At 37.2% G+C, this 26,502-nt stretch overlaps 1 protein-coding gene across 8 annotated transcripts in view; it reads right to left on the bottom strand.

Annotated features, from left to right (window-relative positions):
* Positions 1-606: 606 nt before the first annotated feature.
* Positions 607-26,502, bottom strand: part of PCGF5 (polycomb group ring finger 5) — a 123,587-nt gene continuing 97,691 nt past the window's right edge. For 3 of the 8 annotated variants that reach the window (XM_042909002.1, XM_042909001.1, XM_042909003.1), the window contains exons 7-10: positions 22,509-22,607; positions 19,552-19,641; positions 12,191-12,250; positions 11,354-11,819 (exon numbers count right to left, since the gene is read on the bottom strand). In XM_042909002.1, coding sequence (XP_042764936.1) covers positions 11,655-11,819; positions 12,191-12,250; positions 19,552-19,641; positions 22,509-22,607 — 414 coding nt within the window. In that variant the 3' untranslated portion in view covers positions 11,354-11,654. Of the gene's footprint in view, positions 6,358-11,353; positions 11,820-12,190; positions 12,251-12,473; positions 12,708-19,551; positions 19,642-22,508; positions 22,608-26,502 lie in introns of those variants that run through there. The other 5 variants (XR_006194744.1, XM_042909005.1, XM_042909004.1 and 2 more) reach the window with 5 other exon arrangements.

Raw genomic sequence — 26,502 nt, 5'->3', positions numbered from 1 at the left:
CCCGTGCCGCCTTTCTGAGCGCTTCCCACGCACGGGGCTCCGTGTTTGTTCCCATTCTGCAACGGCCTCGGAAGGAAGGAGTCCAGCCTTGCTCAGCGGATGCCACTCCCCAGGTCTCGCTGCGTGCCCGGTGGCGTCAGGGAGCACCACGGTGTCAGTAACAGGAGACAGGGCTCAGGCACCACGGTAACGACGGGAAAGAGAGCGGAGTCACCGCAACCTTCCGGACCTGAATGTCTGACGCGAGCCCAACTAGAACTCCTAGGGCGAGAACCTACGGATGTATTAATAAAACAAAACTGTTCTCTAACTGGCTGAGGACAGCAGCTTTCAATTCACGTGGGCCTTTCTTTGACAGTTCCTTTCCAAGGGTTATTTCGATTGGATGAAGCTAACAAAATAAATTGTTCTACAGTGTGCGTGTGTGTGCAGGCCTCAAGTATCACTTGGGGACACAGCCCACCGTGTCAAAACTAAGCAGCTCGAGAACCTCTAGAGAAGATTTATGATCTCAGATACTCAAAATTGTCATAAAATTTGCCACAGCAGTAGTTAACGGAGGCTGCGGTCTACAACCACTAATATTAAGGATGACAGGCAACAAGAAATTATGCAATCAGAATTTTAATAACAAAGATACTATTTTTAACATGGTCAAATATACTCGGCTAAGTCCAGATTTTAAAAAACAAAAGAATCTAGCCCAACGGTACAACCATACAGCTTTATACAGAACATTCCATAGATCAACAGAAAATACATTTGAGCACAAAAATAAAAATATTTAAAGAGAATCTCTAAGCAGCATTTTATTTCTGCAAAACAGACATATATCTTGTACTGATTAAATATCTACAAGTGCTTTTCCTTTACAAAAATACATATATTCTTAATAGACGAAGTCATTAACAATGACCTGGTAATCTTTCACTTCAATTTGAATGATTTATAAGCTAAATCTTACAACCACAAAAAGGTTTTTATTTGTATTAAGATGTTACCACTTTTGACAAAAAAAGCTTAAAATATTTTATATTTCAAAGGAAAATTAGCAACATAACTATACAGTATATCCTGTGACGGTCTTGTCTGACGGGAGGGCTACTCTATCAAACTCTGGTGCTTGCTGTTGTCGCCAAGTACAGGAACGCAGCTGAAGGCTGGCGCTCTCCCACAAGCTCTCGTCGTGGGCCACAGCTTCGTAAGGACACTTAGGCCCCCATCCCCATTCTAAAAAATACAGCAAAAGAAAACCGACCCCCCAGAATGTGAGGCTGATCCCATTACATTTCTAACGTGTAGAACTTCTGCTCCAGTGGACTGAGGTGCAGTCTAGGGATAGATGATCTGTTTACTGTCTGTACAATGTGCCCAGAAATATTTAATCTTCGTCTGTACTAGATTAGTTTCTTATTCCATGAAGCTCTGCAAGATGGAAGAAAACTAGACCCAGTATTTTAACAGATCTTTCATTTGATTCTATATTTAAAGACAATTAAAATTAAAAGGCAGTTCTGAATAATGTCTCAGTACTGAATCCTAGGAAAAGGGGCACAATGAGTATATATATTTGAATGAGCATTTACAATAAATTATTTTAAAGTTTCATAACTTTCTGAAAAGGAAGTGCTGAAGCATTTTAATTCTATTTGCAAATACAGTTTAAGGATAGTGAGTAAATATACCATTTGTGAAGGCTCTTCCCTAGGAAGAGAATCATTTTAAATTATTGGGAAAATACCTCTGTTTTAGGAAAAAGAAAACCATGAAAACCCTGTAATGTAGAAGTACATTTTAATGACCTTTCAATCTGATGTTTTTCCATCAAAAATGCTACAGACCTAGGTACGCCAAGTGAATCCAGAACTGGATGGTGTTTTTGTGCTTTCAAAGGGTTTCTACATCTCGAGTATATATCATCTTTTTTGACTTTTCCATAGACCAGATCTGGCGGGCATGTTACATGCCTTACTGTTAAGGATCTATGTCTTACAGTATTAATAGCGTTTTCACGTTTTTGTTTCTAATCCAAAAGATTAAAGTTATGGCAAACGGATTCATTTTTGCAATTTCTACAACCAACATCTTACTGGTATAAAGCTTAGCCGGAGGGAAGATTCCTTGCGATAAACCAGAGTATGTGGCAGACTGCATCCAAGGAGGTTGACCCAGTGGCCTATCAGGCTGCATCACGTGAGTTTGACCTCCAAGGTGGCCACAGCGTAAGCTCCCAGGGAGAACGGCGGATGGGCAGTGCCTAACTTGATGTATATGCTCTTGATCTGGGACTTATTTTGCCAAATTTGGCTGTATGGCTACATTCTAATCACAATAAGGTAATCACTAAGAAACAAGACAAAGAGTTGCTTTTTAAGAAAAAAAAAATCAGCCTTTATGAAAACTTTGCTTTTGAATACAAAAAAAAAAAAAAAAACAAAAAAAAAAAAAACCCCACTTAGGTAAGTCCAATAGAATGTACTATTTCTTATACAAGTAAGCATGTCAGCACTTTTACCAAAGTCTGTCTGTAATGAAATTTCTCCTTTTACTAAGAACCCAGGAACCAAATAAGCATACATTTCGTTTATATGGACTCTAATGAAGTGAATTAAAGAGCTTCTCAAATTAAACTTGAAAATCTCAATTTCAATATTCTCTTCAGAGGATGTATTTCTCCCACTTGCATCCAAAGGGGGAGCTAATTGTGGTGCTTTATCTCTTTCTCACCTTTGAGGATTTCCTAAGCCCTGTCACATGGTGCTGGAAAAACAAGGGCCATTATTGGAGAGGAAGTGTGCTCTGATTATTGCAAGAAAAACTTACATTTGATTGATCTCACCACAAAAATCAGTTTAAAGCCTTTCTTTGGTGATATTGTAGCAGTTAAGGTTACTTAAGGTTATTGCCTAACTATATAAAATTAAATTGCAACCTAAAAAATTCCACCCTCCGAACTGTTAAAACTGTCTCTCTAGCATGATTGTTAATCAACAGCAGAATGTCTTTGGTGATCTCTACTTCTTATGAAAATCTTTCAAAAAGAGATTACTCTCACTTATGAGTGCCTATTTGGATATAAAACCATTCATAAGAGACAGGTACAGAGAACTCAAAAGTTATGCAGCAAATCTAAACAGAAATGCACTTTTAGCAAAAGAGGCACTTTCTCTTAAATATTTCGCTAAAGCTAAAGAGTTGACAATATTATATAACATACTTTTCCCCCTTCAAGAATCACTTAAATTTGGATTTCGTTTTAGTGTATAACGTAGTCGAGCATGGGACAGATTTTTCAATGGATAAATAATACACTTTTCTAAAAGTAGTTAAAAGACCTTACCCAAAGTACCCGCACCCCAGACTGAATGACCTTATCTTACCTCATCAGTGAGCCTTTTAGTTTATTTTTTATACCTCTTAAAAGTATTCCATTCATCTAGAGAAAAGGCCATATTCTGATTTTTCTGTTAACTGATGTGATTACTTCAGTTAAAGTGGTCTGTATGAACCACAGTCCTTCTTTATATCCACGCTTCCTTGGCCCTCTTATATCTCTGACATCCTAGGGCAGAGAAAAGCGATTACAAAGTCCTTTATGGAAGGTAAAGTTCTTTCGGTTTCTTGCTTAAGAGACAACAGATTTAAACAAATTTAATTGAGTTTTCTTCTCCAGTTTTGCAGATTCAGAGGATTATTCCTACAGTTTACTTATGTAAGAGCTTTATTAGCACCCTAAGTTTATAAAACTAACTGCAAAAGTCACCTGTATATGTTTCTTGTATCTGGTTTCTTGCAAATTCCTTAAGCTGACTTAGGGGATAATTAGTGTATTGCTCAGACATGAAAGCAGTCCCATACTTAGGAAATTATAGCTGAACATACCACAAGAGGTGGGTTGAAGAAGTCTACAGTTCTGAATAGTAATGCTGTATCACTCAGGACGGTCCCAAACTGTACGTTTCCCTAAGTGCTAACTGATGCCCTGCTTCCCCTATGGTTTCCTTTCACATGTTTTGGCACATATTCCACTGCATTTCCATAAAAATGTTAACATGTGAACAGTGAATAAAGGAATTTTACATAAAACGATTCTCAATTCCATAATTGCTTCCTACATATTTCCTTGGAAAACAGTAAAATTACATGTGATGAGGCAGCAACAGACCCAACTTAAAGAGCTCATGTGTCTAAAACTCACTGAAGGCTCTAAGTTTTGGCTGGGGACCCCAAAACACACAGGTCTCGTTTGTGGTTTTATTTTAAAATGCACTCTCAATTCATTTTGAGTTAGTTAACTTCCATATGTAAAACACTATTTTAATCACTGACCTAGATGTGACAAATTTATAATATTAGAATTTCCTAGGGATGTCAGGGAATTGGATTTCACAGCACAGCAAAATAATTTCTGTAGCTAGAGAGTAGATGCTGTTTTTGGTTGAGTGTAATGGTCTGTTCTAACCATCTTGAAAGAGTTCACAATAATCTGCCTTTTAAATTCTGCTTCTGAGTCCCTCCAGGCACAAACAGAATCTAACAGAATGAAATTAAGAAAGCACTGCCATAACCTTTTTCACAAAAGTCCAAACAATAACAACAGAAAACTCTGATAGAGACTTCCTGACTTGAAACAATGACACATGAAAAGGTAATTTAGGAAGCTTCAGCCTTTTAGAGTGTGAAATGCATCAAGATTTAGCTGTATTTTGTATGTGTTTTTTAGAGTTGTACAATGTTTTATTCCTAAGAAGCATTTTGAGATTCAGAAGGCATTAATCCGTGATACATTTTACTGGAAAATGTAGCACGTCTACAATGTATACAGTATAAAAACTATGTGTGTAACACACAGATTGTGCTCGTGTCAGATTTCTAAAACAGTGTTTCCTAGCTTTCAAGACTTTTACTAAGTTTCGGAGGTTAACTTGTTTATTTTGAGGCAATTAACAAAACTTAATTTCCAAATAAGTTTTTTTGAAAACAACTGTCGATTTAAAGGTTTAAAACGAAGTTCTTCACATAATTTCAGGTAATGAGACTTTCTCTGACTTGCAGACTAATCTCAAAATGAATGGAAGACTTAACAAAACTGCAAAATCAAGGACATTATCCCAGCTCTGGCCTTAACGAGTTTATGTATAAAACAAGAATCCCATTTCCCCCTGCTGACTCCAGGATCTAAAATGGAATCTCCTCCAATCATTAATTTGGGTTGGCATGTTCACCTACTACCCTGCAGTTACTCTATTAGACGCATGTGGTTTGGAGCTGCGATAGGTAACAGTTTTAATTTATAATTGCCTTGAGACTTCTAAAATCCATAAAATAGCTAATGTTATCTGCTCTAAAAATCCTAATATTTAAAATCATCAGAACCCTCTGCATGCCACAATGACACACACCTAAGGCCAACTTAAAAAGAGAGACATTCTACTCATTAAATGAGAGCCACAATAGAATGACGCATACGTAGAACGGGCTACACAGTGATGTTTCACGAAGCAGCACCTGCTCGTCATAAGGCATTACGAAAGACTGACCTTGCTGATGCAGTAATTTTGTTAGAAGTAAGTGTGGCCAGCTGTCGACCTTTCCAATGGTTCTGAATCGGACTTCAGCGGTCCACCCGGTCACACACACTTTCAATCTGGAGGGCTAGCGTGCCTCCTTGTGCAATGGTAGGTAGACCACACAGCTGGAGGACTTAACATGTCTACAACTATAATGTGCTCTAATGACGAGAATAATTGGAATTCTTCCCCCAAAGTCTTGCACACTCAAAAGTGAACCTATTTCACACAGAAAAAGCTTAGAACAGGACCGTGGCTCAAAAACCACTCTTCTAAATACTTTCCCATACAAAATAACTTCAAGATATAATAATTATTTCTTGTACAGTACTCTATTTAAACAAAAATTAATAAAATATTAAGTATGTGAAAACTGCAACACCACACAGATTGAGTCATAGTACTAGTGTAATCAAACGTTAGAACGGTCTTGGAACAGGCAAGCAAAATATCTGGGAGGCTGAATCATGGCTGCACCCGTAGCTGATTGCAACCACGACTTGTACACTGAGACAGCACAAATACCGTATGCGGATGATTCAGTAGCAGAATGGCACTTGGTTCACTCTTAATAGAAACAACATAAATGCAACTGACAATTTAGAGACAGACAATGGCCTTATTTGCATGCTGAAAATCTGGTTGTGTCCCTCTCGTCCACACACCGTTCCCTGTGCGATCTGCTGATGAGTAAACAAAGAGTGCAGGAGTCATCTCCGTGGGATCTAGGCCCCTTGGTCTAACCGAAATCAATTCTTGGTCGATACTGCAATACCATGGGGTAGGACTATAAAATAAAAACATGATGATGAATAAGACTGTGTTTATATGAAAAATGAAAACAATATAGATTACATACAAAAGCCTTTAAGAATGCAGGATTATTATTTACAATATTTCCTAGTACTACTAGTGATTATGACAATTAAAGACTAGTTACCATTAAAATGCTTTATTTTTAAATTACCATTATTTTTCTAGAATCAGGCAAGTTTTCTCTGATATGTAACAAAGGTCAAGTTCAAAGGCTCACGAGGTCACGCTGGCTGGGTATGAGTCGTACGAAAGTAATAGGGAGGACTGAAGGCTCTGTGCCCTGCTTGAAGGTGTTCGTTCAATCAGGTACCTCGTGGGGCTGCATTCCACCCAAGCTGCTGTTTGTGAGGGCCCACTGAGTCACAAATTAACAGAGACCTCTTGCTATGAATCTATGAAACTGGGGTAGTTTTCACAAATCACATTTGTTTTTGGTAAGTTTGACACTTTTTTTTTAGCATTGAAACTTTAATGGTCCTTTAAAAACTGGAAAAACAAGTAGCGAATTGTTACATGGAACATTCAGGTTGCTACCTCCTTTCAATAGTCAGTTGATACTATTATATGTTCTGGGTGGACACACAACTGAAAGGTATGGACTGTTCTTCATTGCTGTGACTACAGACAAGGTATCCCTACAACAACAGACTAGAGAGGAAACTACTTCCTGGGCATAGAAGGCATAGGCCACATTGCCACTTCAGTATCTGTTTTCACCTGCTATTTTACCTTTTCATACAGAACCTAACATCACAAAGTCTGGTCTGGAGAACCAATGGTTTTCCCTTCCCGAAAGCTTCAGATTCCCCCTTTTAAGTGAAATTTCATCGAGAAGCTCCTTTTATGAAACCAAGAAAGTGCTGAGACTGTCATTGATGGTTCCCCTTCATCTCAGTGTAAGTGGACACAAAAATCCAGGCCACGAAATTGTGTACTCTTTCATCCAGGTGAAAGGGGTGGGCTGAGGCTCTATAATCCTAAAAAGGACTATTTCTGCCCGTATAGCTAGGTTATATCCTGAGAAAACTCCTCATTGGTCTTCAGCCATTCAGCTCAGGATGGGACTGGAGGTGGGAATGGAAATTTCTAGGTCTTGCTCTTCCCAGCTGAGGACGTAGGGGGATGCCACCACCAGTTCTGAGGGCTGGAGTAAAAGTCACAGTGTCTCAAGATTTCCACGGTCTTAAATCTATTTTGGTTTATATTTTGTTTACTTGGTTTTATTTAAACTTTGTTCCCTCTGAATGACAATATCTGGGAGAAACAGGAATGTGCATTTTAAAAAACTCCCTGGGTCTTGTGAAACTGAGCCAGCTGTGGAGACTGCTACCCAGACTCCCTACCCTCTGCAGTAGGGTAGGATCTACTTCCTGTTCTGGCCCAGCCCACGGCTTGCCCTCCCTCCGCCACAACAACCTTCCTAGCTTTGTTCTCCATCCCGGACTCTGTGGAGTCTGCACGCTTTCTGCAAATGATTAAGGCACTCATTCTAGAATTCCTTCATAACCTATAGAAGAATCCATCAGCAGTTCTACTGGGACGAAGGCAGAGAGGGAAGTAAAATGGCTTGTCAGTGGTCAGGATTTTCTGGTTTTGGTTGAAAATGGTTTGCTTTCTCCAAGTAACCATTTGTGTTTGTTCTATGATGACAGCTGAAGTTTAATCTTACTGAAGTGTTTTACAATGCTGGGAACCACTAAGATCTACTTTAAGTTCTATTTGTATTTCAGTTTGCTTTCTGAAGTAAAACAGCGCTGTGCTTAGTACCAGGGAATGTGGCGCACCACCCCACAGTGTTGAGTGACTGCCCCAAATGGGCCTACTTGGAGAGTTGCTAGTCGTCAGTCTCATCATGTGCTAAAATAAAAGCTACTCCCACAGTATCCATTTCAAATGTGATAACTTTGGAAAGTGATAAATCACATCGACCTTGACTGATGTACTGCTTTTCGTAAAAAATCTTTATCATAAAAGTGAATGTGGTTTCATGATAGATTTGGAAAATACAGAAAAGCACCAAGAAAAAAGGAAACTCACTTAAATACCACCATCCAAAGATAACTACCATAATTATTTTAGCGTCTATCCTTCTGGTCTTTCTGTCTGTATACATATTTTTTTTTCAAGACTGTAATCAAGCTACACATATTGTTTGGTAAATCATTTTGTCCATGTAAAATTTTAATTTCCATTTAAAAATTCCGTAACTTATTTTGACACCATTTAATATCCTTGATCATTTTTAAAGGAAGAACATAATAGCTTTGTAGAAAAGAATCATAAGTTACCAAAAAATTTCCTTTTGCTGTATATTTTAGTTAATTCCTTTTTTTTTTTAATTTTTTAATGTTTATTTATTTGAGAGAGAGAGACAGAGTGCAAATAGGGGAGGGGCAGAGAGACAGGGAGACACAGAATCTGAAGCAGGCTCCAGGCCCTGAGCTGTCAGCACAGAGCCTGAAGTGGGGCTCAAACTCACAAGCTGTGAGATCATGACCTGAGCCAAAGTCAGATGCCCAACTGACTGAGCCACCCAGGTGCCCCCCCACCTTTTTTTTTTTTTAGCAATTATAGATTAATCCTGCCCCAAGGATCAGGGCTGGTTCCTAGAGTGGAACTGCTGGTTCAAACAGCATAAATACTGGAAGTTATTCTATCTTTACGTTTCCAAAAGAAATATAAATGCTCATTCTTCACTGGTCTCATCAATAATGAGTACTATCTTTTCTTCCCTCTTAATATGGCAATTTAATAAGCATAAAATAGTATTTTATTTCTTCTAAAGAAATTAACCATTTTTGAATGCTGATTAGCCAGTTTTGTTTCCTTCTTTTGTGACTTTCCTAAGGTCTTTTGTTCATTTTTCTATGATAAGTTGAACTCTGTCTTACAGATTTGCATGAATTCTTTCATGTATTAAGGCCATTAAACCTCTCTGTGTATACTGCAAATATTTCCTTAGTTATGATATTTTTGCCATGTACTTTTCAATATTAACAGTCAACTTGCTTTGTCTTTTTTTCCTTTTGTATGTACAGTGAAAAAGGCCATCCCCACTCTGAAATTATTCAACTATATTTCTTCTTGATCTTTGATGGTGTCTATTTTAATATTTACCACTTTAAGCCATGAAAATCTCCTATAATGTGAGGTATGAACTGAATCTCCATCACCACCACCAAGTCTCAGTAAAATTTATTGAAAACTAACCCTACTAGATCACACCCTCCCCCCAAAATCTATATCCCGAGTTCACCGATTAGCCCTGCCGACTGCCAAATACTGTCTCCGGTCCAGCCCTGCTGGCCTCCTTGCAACCCTCAAACAACCAGGTATGACCACTCCTCCAGATCTTTCCACTGTGTTCCCTTGGCCTGAAGCATCCGATCCCAGATACACACATACCTATTTCTCTCACTTGCTTTTGATCAAGAACCTCCACCTCAAAGAAGTCTTCCTTTGGCTATCTTATCTAAAATATTCTACTTCCCTACCTTAATTTTTCTTCTAACACTACAAATCTGACTCATTTATTCTTCATCTGTTACCGTCATTAGAGTGTAAGCTCTGTGAGGAAGTTGTTCATTTTCACTTGTGTCCTAAAAGAGTACTTGGGCCTAAAAGAGTACCCAGTGCATAGTTAAGTGTTCAGTAGGTATTTGCTAAATAAATCTGTTTTCTTCCACTAACGTGAAATACTCTCTTTACAGATTCATATAATACTAGAGTCTGTCCCTGAGCTATTCTTTTGACTCATATGTCTGTGTTTAAGTCAGTGCCCTATTTTAATTACTTCAGCTTACAAATGCATTTTAGGATGTGGCGATGCACATGCCCCCTGATTACCCACCGAAAACTGTGACAGACCAGAAGCACTGGCTCGTACTTCCTGGTGAACTTTAGAATGACTGATTCTGTTAAGTTAAACAAGAATCTGGTAAAAAGTGTGTTTGGAACTATATCAAACTTGATAATTTAATTATGGGGAGAAATGACATCTCTGTAATATTTAATTTACTATTTAAATTTCTTGTGTGTGAAGTGGCATTTTGGTTATTTATGAGGAAGTGTTTGATCTTAGGAAGTATATGCTGAAATATTTGGTAGTCAACTGTCATGATACTGGCAATTTACTTTCAAATAGTTGCACAAAGAAACAATAGACAGAATGATAAAGAGATTAATAAGATAAGGAGAAGGGAAGAGAAGGAAAGAGGGAGCATAAAATGTAGCAAAATGTTAACTGGTAAAATCTAAGCACAAGTAAAGGATATTCGTTTGTATTATTTCAATTGTTTTGTTTTTTGGAAAACTTTTAAAATAAGCTGGTAGGAAAAACTGGGACTTAGTGAATTTTATCAAATGCCTTTTCAGTATCTACTGATGGTTTTTATTTGACTCTTTGTGTGTGTATATATATAAAATATGTTTATATTACATAATATATATTCCTTCCTTCCCCCCAATATTAAGCCATTCTTCCATTTCTGATAAAAATACTATTTAGTCTTGGTTTATTATTATTTTAGTATATTACTTATCGTCTTTGTATTTGTATTCAAAATGAGATTGATACTGGTTTTCTAGTTGGGGGTTTTCTGTCAGTTTTTGGTATCATAATTATGTTACTTTTGTAAAATAAATTTGAAAAGAATTCCATCTTTTTCAATAATTTAAAACAGTTTACAATGGGAATGATCTATTGCTTGAAAATTGGAGAGAGCATGACCATCAAGCTATTTAGGCATCCTTTGAGGAAGTAATTTTTGAATAATTATTTTCTTTCATGGCTTACAGATTTAAATTTTCTTTCTTCGTGGGTGAATTTTGGTCCACTGGTATTTTCCTAGAAAACTGTCCATTTGGTGGAATTTAAAATTTTTTTTTAATTTAAAAATGAAATAGTGTAAAGAGTATACACATAATATTTTCTTGAAATAAAAAAAGTGATAACTTTTCCCTTGAAAACTTGTAGCTGAATTTTGGCTAAAGGTGCATCCTGTTAATCACAAGTTCAACTCTGCGACAGGACCATATAATCCATAATGAAGTGTTGAAGGAAGAAAAGGGAATTTGTGAGGATTTTTAAAAATCCGATCTTATTCCGGTTCTTCTCTGATACTTCAGATGGGAGTTTAAGAACATCTTTATTTCTAAGGAACAGACATCAGTGCCAAGAATGAAAGCATAAAACCACACGTGTGGGAGTTACGGTTAAAGGCAGAAGCATCACTACAACTCATCATCCCAATAGAAGATGTACTTTTATTAGATAACTGGAATGTGCATCTGAGGAGAGTCTTTGTCAGTGCGTTTTAAAACTTGTCCACTATCATCTGTATTAAGTGACCCGAGCAAGCTCACAGTTACATGTGGCTGTTGCCGCTGCTGAGCCTCACCTAACCCGGCGTTGCATCTTTCGCTTGTAGGGGACTGATTAAAACACAAAAAACAAACAAACAAAAACTTCCACAAAGAAGTGTTAAGTATGGAGCAGAGATCCAATATGGAGCAGAGATTTCTCAAGGGCTGAAACTAGTAATTATTGAAAATTTCTGACTCCTAAATAATGGCCTTAATATTTATGATTTCATTTTTTAGTTCTGTGAAATTAAATAGATAATGCAAGATAACTAAAATAATGGGAAATTTGGGGACGTAAATTGAAAAATGACGTTTTGTAGCTCAAATAAATATTAGTTTGGCAAAGTGACATGTCTTAGAAACTTGAGTTTGGGATGAGAGCGATCACCATCTTGGCGGGCATCGTCAGGGTCATATGTACAGTCGTGAGTGCCTCTTACCTGATACAAAGGGCCATCCTGAGAGCAGACTTGCGAAGCTGAGCAGTTCAGACACCGAAACTGCGGAGGAGATGAACTCATCAGATAAGAGGCATCCACAACTGGATACATATTTAAAACTGATTATTTAAACTATCTTAACGTCAAACATGAGTCAACATGATTAGTTTAAGTAAACACTTTCCAAAATATGGTAGTTGTTTTTGGAAAAAAAAAAAAAAAAGATTTTAAGAACTTAGTGGCTGGTAAAACGTAGCTTGAAACAACTTTAGTATCTAAAATATCAGTTTTGTTACTATTCTGCAAATATTTACCAAAATGGTGGCTATCCTTTCCATTTCCTCTTCAAATAATGATTTCTGGGAAAACCCTCACATCTTCAGTCCAGGAGGGGTATTCTCTTTCTTCCACCCCTTCCTGTGATTGATCTCGCTTAGCTCTCCTTTCCACTACCCGTGAAAGGAACACTGCTTAAGGACCTCAGGAACTCTGAAAGGGGCATGAGCCTTGCCCCAACCTGTAAGAGGTCCATTTTACGTATTAGGTTAGGCTCTTCATGTTGCTCAGATGAGGTGTTTAGTCTCTGTCTCTATTTTAATAGCATGAGATTGTGAGCTCCTTGAGCGGCATACAGCAGCTTCTCACAGAAGGTTTTGTGAGTAAATCAATGAATGAACACATCTTAAAACTACTGAGTGGATTCATTTGTAAACCTGCTAAGTTCTAACAGTTTAACCATTCATATTTAAAGAAAGAAATCATTCCCAAATCTTGATTTTTCAATACTGGGTTAAATACTTATTAAACGTAAACATTATAATTGAGATTATATACTTTAAACTTATGTATATATGAGTTCAACATTGTATGTCTCTTCAAAATGGGGAAAAATGCATAAAAAATATGTGAGGTGTAAATTAACCAGGATAAATCTAGCCAAAGCAAGCCACCTTTTTGAAAGAATATTAAAGTAAGCAATGATTCAAACAAATGTATTGGTGGCCTTTTAAATAAAATGTTAGAAATTATCCATTTCCTCAAAAGACTAGCAATTTTTTCCAGAAGTGAGTTCTTGACTTTGTGTCCAGGGTTCACCAACATGCTGTAAGGATATGCCCTGGCAACCTTCCCTTTTCACTCTGGAGCCCCCATGCCCTGGCCTATCAGACCTTGCACGTCCTCAACTGTGCCGAGTCCCAAACAGCATTTAAGGGAAGAGTTCAGGTAAAAAGAGGCTATTTCACTAGAGTGATGATTATTTTTTCCCATTAATCTCTTTTGGTACCAGCCATGAAGGATGTTTGTTTTTCCTAAAAGTGCTTAATAATGCAAATAACGCAAAGTAAGACAAATGTGGTACAGTAACTGTAGGTACGTCCTGGCAGGGGCTTTTGCTACAAGACCTAAAATCAACCAGGATCATCTGGGAAAGATGGGCTGTACTGAGACTTAGTATTCAACCTACCCGAGAAAAGGAGAGCAGGAAGAACACGAGCTCATGACGAAAGCTGAGGCCGAATGGGAAGATAGGAATAGTAAGTAAGCTCTCAGGGATGAGAGGAGGAGAGAGAGTTACAATAATAGTAAAATGTAAGATACATAAGCTATTCGTAAACTTACTAACATTTATTATGTCAGGCATTCTGCCGTACTTTATTACATGGTATTTCATTCTTACTAAGACATTTCGAGACAAGTATTGTTACTCAAATTTTAGGGATCAAAAAACTGAGTCAAAACTAGGAAGCAGAACACAACTGGGAGGAAATGGCTACAACACATATGACCAGAGATTTATTTCTGGAATTCATAAGGAGCTCTTAGAAGTTAGTAAGGAAAAGACAAACACCACAATAGAAAAACAACAAGGCAACTGATAAGAAAAGAAACTTCACAGAAGAAATACAAAATTGATAATATGCTGTGTTGGTGAGGGTGTCAGAAAATGGGCACTCTTGTGTATTACTGGTAGAATTATACACTGCTAAAATCTTTTAAGAGGATAGTTATTATCTACCAAAAAGTTAAATATGCATACTCTTGTAAATCCCACACCTGGAATCTAACCAATGAATATGCTTGCACATGTGTAAAAAGATCTATGTACTGGAGTAACTATTGCTTGTAATGTTAAAAAAACCTCGAAAAAGTCTAAATTTCCACCAAAGGAGTGTGTTAATCAGATTATGCTACAGACACACAAATGGAATACTATCAATGTGGTATAAAGAATTGTATCAAAGTTTGTTGATTCTCCATAAGACACATCATCAAATGATAAAAAAAAGTTGCAGAAGAGTACATATGAGTCCGTTTATGTTTCAGAACTGTGACGAACCCTGGATATTATAACAGGATCATGTATTATTGGTGATTAGTCTAAATAACTAAGTCCCTTCTAGATTGAGATCAGATTCTGTGATTCTATACCCTCAATTTACAGATATGGAAGCCACAGGCAAGCCAGTGGTCATGGATCACGTTTCCTAAAGTTCTATTACTCAAAGGATGGTCCAAAGATCAGATGCACTGGCATTCCCTGGGAGCTTGTTACAAATGCAGAATTTTGGGCCCCACCCCAGACCTACTGAGTCAGAATCTGTATTTTACCAAGATCCCCACATGATTTCTATTCACATTAAAGTTTGAGAAGCACTGGCTTTTAAAACAGGTACATTTTCTCCCATTCATAAGCAAAAGATGAAACACCAATCCTGAGTATAACATCTTCAGGCGGCAGTATCGTTATGAACTGAAAAATCTCTTAAGGATTTGCTAAGTGCAACCAGATGTTTGATTCCTAATGATAAAAACCTTTTAAAAATGCATCACACTGAAGAATTCAGAAAGTGCTAGGACTTGAGAAAACAGACCGAGTCTGAAGGGGAGCTGCCCCAGGAGGAAGAAGCGGCACCGAGGCCCTGTGGCACCGGAGGTGCGCTGCAGCCCTGGAGAAGCGGAGGCAAAGCTGGCTTCTCTGAGATTCTTCCTGGGAGTCTAGATGTAGGTCTAAAGTCAGGAGGTGACTGGAGTAGGACTGGCCTTGCCTGAGGCAGAAGAGCCAGGGGGCAGGGCAGCATCCCGTGTGAAAAGGGAAGACAGCCACAGGGTTTACTCAGAGACCCAGGAGAACATAGCCCTACGAGAAACACCCCACGGCACTGAAGAGAAGAAAACAGTTGCCAAGATGCCAATTCTAGCCAAGTCAACCTAAAAATTTCTTCCAGTGCCAATCACAGTCCCATTCTAGAGCTCATCTGAAAAAACAAATGGGTAAAGCGAGCCAACACAATTTTTAAAAGGGTAATAAGGAGCAACCTAGGATAGAAACAACCTATTTGCCTTATAAATTAGTCTGAACTTTATTCAGACTTATCCCAAAGAAAATGGACAACTTAGGGGCTTTAAATTAGGGGTGGTATGTGATCAGATTTTTATAAAAACTATATATGATGTGTAATGTGGTGCAGGGATAAGACCCACTCAGAAGAACAAAACAATGTCCAGGAACACAATGCACATACCTGTGTGTGTATAAACATGTACAGGTAACATCTGCATAGATAATGCTGACAGCTCAAAACATGGAGATAAAGTATGGATTATTCAATGAATGATATTTTTGGCAAAAAAATCTTAGAATAATTTAGTCTTAGTCTTGGTTTATTTTTTTTAATAGAAAATTTTTAAATGTTTGAGAGAGCGAGAGAGCACGTGTGAGCTGGGGAGGGGAAGAAAGAGAGGGGGAGAGACAGAATCCCAAGCAGGCTTTAGGCTATCGGCACAGAGTCCGACACAGGGCTCCATCTTGTGAACCATGAGACCATGACCTGAGCCAAAACCAAGAGTCGGTTGCTTAACCGACTGAGTCACCCAGGAGCCTGAGTCTTACTTAGCCTAGTGGTAGGTATGTGTGTGTAAGGAAATAAATCCCAGGTAGATCAAAATATTGACCGTAAAAAAGTACCAGAAACAAGTAAAAGAAATCACAAGGTAGGAAATCTGCTGACCCCAGCAGGAGGCACAGCCAGGTAGCAAAAGCAGATCATGTGAACTTTTCAGACCGACATCCTGGCATCCCGCTGGCAGTGGAGGGGCACTGATGGGGACAGAGTGGGGGCAGAGATGGGGACAGATGTGACTGCAACAAGTACACTAGTAGGGGCTTGATCAAGAAATGACTGTTTTGTTGCTTATTTTTCCATTCACTCCAACTGTCAGAATTCACCAATTATTATTATAATAACTCCTCATTAATTGGAACATGAGCCAAAATTTAAAATCTGTTTAACAGAAAACAAATGGGAAATGGAGATCCAAATAAATGAGATGATCTTTAGGATATATTTTGTATAACTATTACCTTATAAAAGACAAACTCTGCATTTAATTTATTCTTTGAACAAATATTTTTTGAGTATTTGTACTACGCACTGCTCTAGCTACTGGAGACTCAGCAGGGAACAAATAATCATCCCCATCCTCAGATTACATTTTAGTTGGGGGACAAATAATAACATAACTAAGTGGCATAGTGTGTCAGATGGTATGAAAAAAATACTACGGAAAACAGTCAAACCTGAAAACGGATTAGGAGAATGCCAGAATGGGAGCGGTGGTTGTGATATTAAGGAAGGTCAGAGCCCTCACTGAGAAGGTGATATAGAAGCAAAATTCTTTTAAGTGAAGAGGGTAAAGAAAATAGGTGGATACCTAGGGTGGCAGGAGAAAGCCTGGCATGTTAGAGGAAACAGGAGTGAGTGGGGTCAGAATGTGATGACCAACGGAAAGTAAAGCATAGGATCAGAGAGATGTCTGGGGAAAATTATGGGGGTCAGTATCTACAGGTCCCTGGAAGGACTTCAGTTTTTATCTAAGTGAGATTAGAGGTCACTGGAGAGCTCGGAGCAGAGAAGGGACATATTCTAACTTGTTTTAGGAGGATCGCTATGCCGGCCAAAGACAGTACGTGGACCCCAGGTGGAGGCAAGAGTGGAAGCATGGAGCTCAGGCAGGAGATTTTTACAGATGTTCTGGAAAATGGTGACAGTGGCTGGGATGAGCGTGGCAGAGTGGAGGTAGTAAGATATAACTGGAGTCTGATGATGGTGTTCTGATAGCAGAGGTCACAGAATCTGCTAAGGATAGATGAAAGAAAAAGAAACTAGTGAGGACTGACTTCAAGGATTTTGGTGTGAGAAACTGGAAAAATGGGATGACAAATTTTGGAATATTGAGATTGTGAAGACTGAGGGGCAAACAGGCTTGGAGGAGAGCAAACAAAAAACAGGGCTGTCGTGCTGAAAAAATTAATTGGGCTAATACATTACTTTACCATTGTACTAAATATAAAATGTGGTTAACTTTTCTATTTATTGGTTTCGTTTTTACTGGAATGAAAAATCATAAGGTACCGAACCATTTTTCCAAGCAACTTTTATTAAAATATGCCTTAAACAACCAAGGAATTTAAACTGTCAAACACGTGTAATCAGAAACATAACTGTAGTAAAGACTGATTTAACTGATGGTCTATTAATATCAATTTCTATGCATTAGCTCCTTCACACTTTGACATTAAAATAACTGGCAGTGTGGGCGACTGCTGGGAAGGGGGTCGTGTGAAGGACAAGTGAGTGCTAGCAGAGGTCTTGCAGTGGATGACTTCTTATATCTCTTCAACCCTAAGGCAAACCCATTCATAGTGTCTGAAAATCATTAACACGTACTTAAAATGCCCAATGACTTATCAAAGAAAGAAAGCTGCAATTATATCGTTACAAAATTATATGTACTATCACAATGTCTAGGCCCCAACTGTGCTGGGTAAGAAAGAACTGACTACCTCTGTTTAGCTGCACCTGGGACCCGAAACACTTTGGCTGGAAGGATTCAGTGAGGGTGATGTATGTAGAACCATTTTAAAAAAAAACAAAACTATAAAATATCCTCGAAAGTCAAGTAGTAATTTACCAAATACAAAGATAATTAGATTTGGTTTTTAAAAGATGAGGCTTAGAGAGGTCTAATATGTTTTTCTAGGGCACACAACTCTCTGGTGACTGGTCCTCAAACATCATTTCTTCTTCCCGGTCATGAGAATTCCACCTCAAAAGGAAGATTGTACCCAAGTAGGACTCAGAAAAAAAAAGTCTGACCTTAGAAGTTAGGTGCTTCGTTTATCATTATATCAAGACATTTCTGGAAAATGTAGCCAATTATCCTATCCATTGAACAGAACACACAAAAATGATTTTTTGGGGTCTGTTTCATTAACGTTCCATAGATGTTTCCAATCCACACAAGTATGTTTTTGAAGCACTGGAATATGGCAACCCTCATTATATTCAGATTCTGTATCACTTGTCCTTGACTGAGGTTATGTTTCTTTAGTATTCTTTCATAACTTAGGTTTTCACAAAAACGTAATAAAGCCTAGCTTATTAGAGAGATTAAAACTACAGACAGTTTAGAAGTATGACATATTATACCATAACCACCACAGAGTCTCGATGTCTGAGAGGACCTTGTAGGTCACCTAGCACAACCTTCTAGTCAATCTCAATGTGGATTCATGTACTCAGATTATGAAGAGAATTTCTGGTAGCATCACTACTACATTCCTCACTGATCTATATCAGTGTCATAATCCCTAGTCCCTCGGATTTCCATAATATCAATGTAATATATAACTCAGGTAAGATATGCTTGAACCTTCTCATTAACCCTAAGCAAAGATACATTTCAAAATATAAAATTCTCCTTTGGGGTTTCTTGGATTTTTCTCAGGTTTTCTCCTTTTAAATCATTTCTCCCATATTGTCTAGGGTCTAACTCACAATAGTCTAATTCTGGCATCAGAAACCACTGCAAACTCACTTACCCTTTGTTCCGATTTTACACTTTCACGAAAAGGAGGTACCTGAAAAAAAGGATAACCTAGATTCTACCCTATCAGTTCCTTCTAGCACAACCAAAAAATAACATCAACCATTAGACGTACTAATCATGGCAAAACTTAGTCTCCCCACTCAACTCCATATAGTTAGAAATTCCCGTATTTTACCGGGGTTTAAAATCATGTACATGCCATCTTCTCTGTCTTGAGGTTAGCAGAGTTCTGAACATATTTAGATGGGACTTTTAACTCACCTTCAATATAACAAAACCATATTTAACACAGACCTTGGTCTTGTACTTGGGACCAATTAGCATGGAGTAGCTGGGCGTAAACAGTAAAAGGAATCAGTTTCTTCTCTTTCCCAAGCTAGTTTTTTTGTTTCTAAGTAATACTGTTAAATATGAGTAATAAAATGACATAGAACTAAATATACACATAGGTAAATATAAAAGCAATTTACGTTTTCGCCTCTTAGTCGCCATCTTGTCATGTAGATGAATTCCATAGTGTGATCCTTCCCCATAATTTCACCATTGCACAGCACATCCAACTTTAAAAAGAATACAGATCCATTAACGTAAGTAGTTCGTGTCTTAAACTTTTTTCCAAATTTCAAAAAAAGATTCAAATAGTTATAAAAAATAGAGGTATTATCCATTATTTAAAAAGAGCATTGAATATTTTTATTAAAAGCACTGGTCCATCTCATAAGTATTAATTCAGATAGAAGTAACATGAAGGACTGCTTGTCTTGTCCCACATACCTGTCACTCAAGTCTATACACATAATTTTGAAATACAGTGTAAGATTTTTTTAGTCCATGTCTCTGTGCACTTACAGGTTTAGACATATTTCCAGGATTGTCTCTTACAGAATGAGGAGGAACTGTGGAGACCTCACAGCACCTGGGGCTTATGAGCTCACCTCTCAGAATCCTTTCACCTTCCCAAGATTTAGAGGACTTGCTTTCCTCTCATTAGTTTGTATTCCAAGAGGGTAAATGAATGAATGTGGATACAAGATTTTTGGGGACGTCAAGGCATATGAGAACTTCTGGTAATTACCTGTAGCTAAGTCGACAGAACAGTTAGGACCACGCCACAGGCCTGTGTCTTCTAGGGCTCTCTGGCCTGTTTTGCTTGGTTGGTAACTTGCATAATACTTCCAGGACCCTCTTCTCACCTTGCATCAAACTTCAAAAAAGGTTGCGTGTTTCAAAGCTCACTTTTGCTCTAGAGTTGCAGGAACCAAACAACCCCCCAAATCCTTAATTAAGAAGGCCCCAAGAACTGTGGCTATGATTTGCCAATTCAACAAAACATAAACAAACATTTATCATAGGCCCCCAAAGTAAAACATTTCAGTTCTTTAGCTATTAAAAGCAGACTGATAAGAGTTTAATTTAAAGTGTGGAAAGGGGGAAGAAGAATGGGTTTTAAATAATTCTGTGTTTGGCTAGATAGAGATTAGAGAGTCCTGAACTTTAAAAGTCTAAAATGAGTAGAGTTCCAATTGTATTACACAAATGTTTAGCTAAATTATATTGATTTTTTGATGATTTATGGTGACTTACATGGACCTCAAAATGTTTTTTAGACATTTTTAAAAAGACAAAATAGTTTTTTTTATTTTTTTAAGTTTATTTTATTTATTTCAAAGAGAGACAGAGAGCACAGGAGGGGCAGAGAGAGGGAGAAAGAGAGAATCCCAAGCAGGTTCTTCACTGTCAGCACAGAGCCTGATGTGGGGCTTGAACCCACGAACTGTGAGATCATGACCTGAACTGAAATCAAGCACCAGATGCTTAACTGACTGGGCCACCAAGGTGCCCCGATGATTTTTTTTTTTTTTTAATCTTGCCTGTAAAATAAACTCATAAGCAAAGAAGTAAAGAGATTTAGGATGCAATCCCTAATTCGGTATGCTGCTTCTGTTGTCATTTACAAATGAAACTATCTCCCCCAATGAGCAATGCCGTTGCAAAAGGCTTCAGCTCATAAGTATTTCATTACTACATCACCCTATATGCTAAGACAGCAAAATAAGGGAGGAACCAGTAAATCCTTCTAAAAATCACAGGAAAAGTCCTTTACACTGGGATAGACAAGGAGCTGTCAGTGGACTGAGTCTCCTCCCTTGCTGTTTTCTATGGAGAGAGATGATAAGTGCCGGCAGTAAGACTGTGAGAGAAATCATCCTCTCAGCTCTAACAACTTCCTGGAAACTAGAAAATAATTGAGTCACACCTAAAAGTAAGGAAATAAAACTGCATGTGGTATTTTGTAAGAAGATAATAAAGTACAAAAACAGTTTCATTTTCTATTTTCACTGTTGTATCTATAAATTGTTATCTTTTACTTTACCAAGTACATAGGGCTTTGATTAACTCTCATACTTTTTTTCCCTAATGTAAAAGTTGATGTCTCTGGAAATGTTTTAATATGTGTGGGACCAAACCACAGTAAGAATTTTTAATCCATAGATTAATTAGTTGTCTGAGAGAAGTTTTTAAATAAATTTAGGATCAGAGGCTTCCTCATAATATAGTCTTAATACCTGTCAATGCCTATGTTCAAATCCTATTTTATTTCTACTATGATAAACTATTCATATTAATATTACTATACCTAAGCCTGAAGAACTATGTTGCCTTTGATGTCTTTGTTTATACAGAACACTAGTTTGGTCTTTAGTTTTTTCAGAAGCTATTCTCAGAACCCAAAGGGGAGGAAGAGAAAATTAACAGAAGTTGTAAGACTGCCATTTGGGCAGGTGAGAAATGGTAACCGTATCTCATTATGTTATAGCTGTAATTCTAGCATCTTAAACATTCTCTAAACATTGAACACATTACAAGCTGTGCTGTGATCAATATCAGGGCAATTTATCTCTCCTGTAAGGAAACTGGTAGACCGCATTTATGCAGATGCAATTACATTGGTTTTACCTTCTGCTAAACAATATCACTTTTGCAAATCACATAATTAAAGGAACACTATTTGTAAAATCCTTTTTCATAAAAAGACAATGTTTTACATTCTGAAAAAGAAGTCTATAAAGAATTGGTAAAACTGGATCTCAAAGGTCTCAGATTAAAAAAAAAAAAAAAAAAAAAAAAAAAAGACCCTAAAGCATGTTGGCATTAAAGTCCAGTTAGTTGAGATATTTATTTTTGGATCACTTAATATTATTTAGGTATCTCCTCTAATGGTAAAACACTAAATGCATTTGTATGTTTTAGTCAGGATGTTAACAAATACACATTACATAAACAGAATATTACATTCTCAAAATTAATTTTTAACATGAAAATAACCCAGGTTTCCACAAAACTATTGTTAATTTTTACTTCTTTTGTTAAAATTTTACTTCAGATTAGAATTATCAAAATGATCAAGATTGTGTTGTTAACTTACCTCATAAGAACTTGGAAGTTTTAGTTTTAAACTTAAAAATTTTTTAATAGTTCCCACAGTTACACGGGTAGAACATCGAATGAATTTCTTCATTAAACCCTAAAGGAAACAGATTATTAGTTAAAATATATCTTGTAATGAAACCACAGGTGTCATTTTCCACTATCATTTTGAGGATTTTCAAAATATATTCTGAAAATGTTTCAAATTATACTCTTTAGTACTACTAAATAAAAAATGTTTCTAATTCTTAGATACTTACATGGTATTCTTCAAGAATGTACTATTATGTACACTCAGAAAATCCTGGGAAATTGAAAATCTTCATACCTCTAGACATGTCTAGAAATGTCTAGAGGTATGCAGATCGTCAATTTGTTTAGTTAACAACGCATTATGAATTTAATCAAAAATAAAGGTCGCAAAAAGAATATAAAATATTTTATTAAAGAATGTCACTTCTAAAAGAATTAGGGATATTTTTTAAAAGTCTCATAAACTTTTAAATATTTTTTAAAAGAGCAGTGATCTCAGATGGGGCCATAAGGAGCCCCAGAGTTCAGTAGAGGCCAGTCAGGCCACAAGATCCCTAGCAAGTAAAAGTCATGTGGAACGGACTCTGGTTCTGGAGAAACATGTCCCAGTCAGTGTCTGATGGGCTGTGACTACTTTACTGGAAAAACATGTTCTTTGTACCTGGATTTTTCTCATTTTATTAGCAGTACTGACTTACTCTTTTAGCCTGAACATCACTAAAATATACGAACCAATCCAGAACGAATGCTCAAACTAAAATTAGTCAAAATGAGGTGTGGAGACATGATAAACACGAACCAATGTGTGAAACAAAATTACATCTCCAAACCTTAAAAGTTTTCAACAGTAAAACAAAAACCAGCAACTGACTCTTTTAAAGGTATAAGGTATTACTTCTACTTATATATACAGGATATTCTTAAATTCACTAAGCCCAAAGTAGAGCCATCCAGTCAGTATGTATTGTTAGCAAATGTGTTCCTGGCAAAATATATTTCCTAGCAAAGACCAACAGAAACAAATTTACAAATAATACTTGGTCACTATTTAGATGGTAAAGTAACCATTAAAAGAAAACAGAAGTCAAAAGTTACATCTAAAGCAAAACACACACTAGACATTTCAAATGGAAAGACTGATACTCTAGATAGCGTGAAAATGAAGGGATAAATATTCACATAGATCTTCCCTGTTATCTATTCCCATCATCTAAACTACCCCAATGTTTCCAGTCTATTGTTCCAAACGGCTTATAAAGAATTCTTGGTACATTTTATAGGTCCCAGTTAAGTTAGAGTAGAATGTGAAGGTACTAGAAGACCCTCTAAGTATATTATCATCTTCAGAGAATCTCAGCTTGTTAAAATAACCTACAGAAACGAACACGGCATCACTACTTTTTGGAAATTGTTAATAAGGAGAGAGCTGTCAGAAGAGTTAAGAGAAGATTTTAAAAATTAGGCAAAAGCTTGTTTCTGGAATTTATAACTCAATAAACTTTGACATTATTCTCTAACAAAATTCCAGCCTGAATTATCTAATATTTGATTTGTAAGTACTTAGAAAATGACAATATAACAATTATGCATTCTCCCTCTACAGAAACATTTTACAATTATACCAAATTAATCTTGCTGTTTCCTAGATAGGTACACCTAGAAACCGCTATACAGACCTCTGAATCAACAAGTAATCAACACGTTTTAAGAGAGGCAATGATAAGAGTGCTGAGTAGATGACCAGGAAGAGATGATCCTAAGAGCAGTGCATCTTCCCGGCATTCCCTTTCAGAACACACAGAAAATGGAAACATCTGGACTACACACAGGGGGTTAACGGGAGACTGCTGGCTGGGAGAGCAGCTGTGTAGTCAGCTGCTCTGGTGGGATCAACATTTCAGGCTCCCCTGTATATCTGAAGAAATATTACCTTTCTCTTGCATGGCACAATGCCTTGCCTTCTAACCTGCTCCCTAAACTCAAACCAGAAGAGGAACAGTTAAAAAAAAAAAAGGCTCCTTTCTGCTTCTAAGGTGGTTACCCTAGAGGCACTTTTACTTTTTTTTATCTCTTTGTTTTAAAAGATGTAAGAGACTAGATTTGAAATTGGCTAGTGGTCAAAATCATGAGTTATACGGGTTTCCAGTTGTGTAGAATACAATGCAACAAATTCTAGTTCTTATGATAATGATTATTTGAGGTTATTTTTTTAAACCCAAACCCCTGTTTCTTCTGTCATCTTCGGAATGGTAGGGCTAGTATCTTCACCAGCTAAAACGGCTATCAAGCTTGACTTTGACTTTTTTTTTTTTTAATTTGTAACTAGGTGTGGTGATGATGGATATATATACTTTTAAAGTTTTTTAAAGTTTATTTAGAGAGAGAGTGTGAGCAGGAGAGGGGGAGAGAGAGAGGGAGAGAGAAACCCAAGCAGACTCCGCACTGCCAGCACAGAGTGTGACATGGGGCCTGAACTCACGAACCGTGAGATCATGACCTGAGCCGAAACCGAGAGCCAGACACTTAACCAACTGAACCACCCAGGCACCCGACTTTAACTTTTTTTTAAATTGAAATTCAAATACCATAAAGTCACCATTTAAAATGTACAATTCAGTAATACCAGTATATTCATGAGGTTATGCAACCATTACCATTATCTAATTCCAGGGCATTTCATTACCCCACTAGGAAACTTACTTATTAGCAGTCACCACTCCTTCCTTTTCCCTAGACCTGACAAAAGCCAATCTACTTTCTGTGTCTATGGACTGCCTTTTCTGGACATTTCATAGCAATGAAATCATACAATATGTGGCCTTTGTTTCTGGCTTCTTTCACTTGGCATAATGTTTTCAAGGTTCATTCATGTCCTAGCATGTTACAGTATTTGATCCTAGCTTATAGTTTATTAAAAACTATCCTATTTTCCTTTTTGCAAAAAAAAAAAAATTTACATGCATCCTAGTGGGTGTGAAGTGTCATGTGATTTTGGTTTGCACAGCCCTAATGACTAATGATGTTTAGCATCTTTTCATGTGTTCATTGGCCATTTGTACATCTTCTTTGGAGAAATGTCTATTTAAATCCTTTGCCCACTTTAAAAAAATGGGTTATGTTTTTGTTGATTGGTAAGAGTTCTTTATATATTCTAAATACTAAAGATTTATCAGATACCTGATCTGCAAATACTTTCTCCCATTCTATATGTTGTCTTTTCACTTTCTTGGTAGTTCACAAATGAGATCATGACCTGAGCTGAAACCAAGAATCTGACACTTAACCAACTGAGCCACCCATACACCTCCCCCACCTTTTTAAGTAGGCTTCATGTGAAGCTCAAAGCCCAGTGTGGGCCTTCAACTCAAAACCCTGAGATCAAGAGTTGGATGCTTAACTGACTGAGCTACCCAGGGGGCCCTGATAGTGTTCTCTGAAAAGCACAAAAGTTTTTACTTTTGATAGAATCTAATTTATCTATATTTTTTCTTTTGATGCTTTTGCTGATGATATCATTTTTAAGAATCTACTGCCAAATCCAAGGTCATGAGATTTTATCTCTATGTTTCTTCTAAGAGTTTTACTGTTTTAGCTGTTACATTTAGGTATGGGTCCATTTTGAGTTAATTTTTGTATATGACATGAGGTAGAAACCCAACTTCATTTCTTACATGTGGATATTCAAATGTTCCAGCACCATTTCTTGAAAAGACTATTCTTTCCCTTGAGTTAGCTTGGCCCTCAAGTAAAAAATAAATTCATAATCGACACATGTGTTTATTTCTGACCTTCAATTCTCTTCACTGACATATATATATACCCTTTGTCCAGTACCATACTCTCTTGATTACTGTAGTTTTGAAGCAAGTTTTGAAAACGGGACTTTGAGTCCTCCAGCTTGTTGTACTTTCTCAAGATTGTTTTGACTATTCCAGGTCCCTTGGATTTCTATAAGGGAA

The sequence above is a fragment of the Panthera leo genome, chromosome D2 (genome assembly GCF_018350215.1).
Source record: "Panthera leo isolate Ple1 chromosome D2, P.leo_Ple1_pat1.1, whole genome shotgun sequence".
Lineage (NCBI taxonomy): Eukaryota > Metazoa > Chordata > Mammalia > Carnivora > Felidae > Panthera > Panthera leo.
This window is presented reverse-complemented; position numbering and strand designations above follow the sequence as displayed.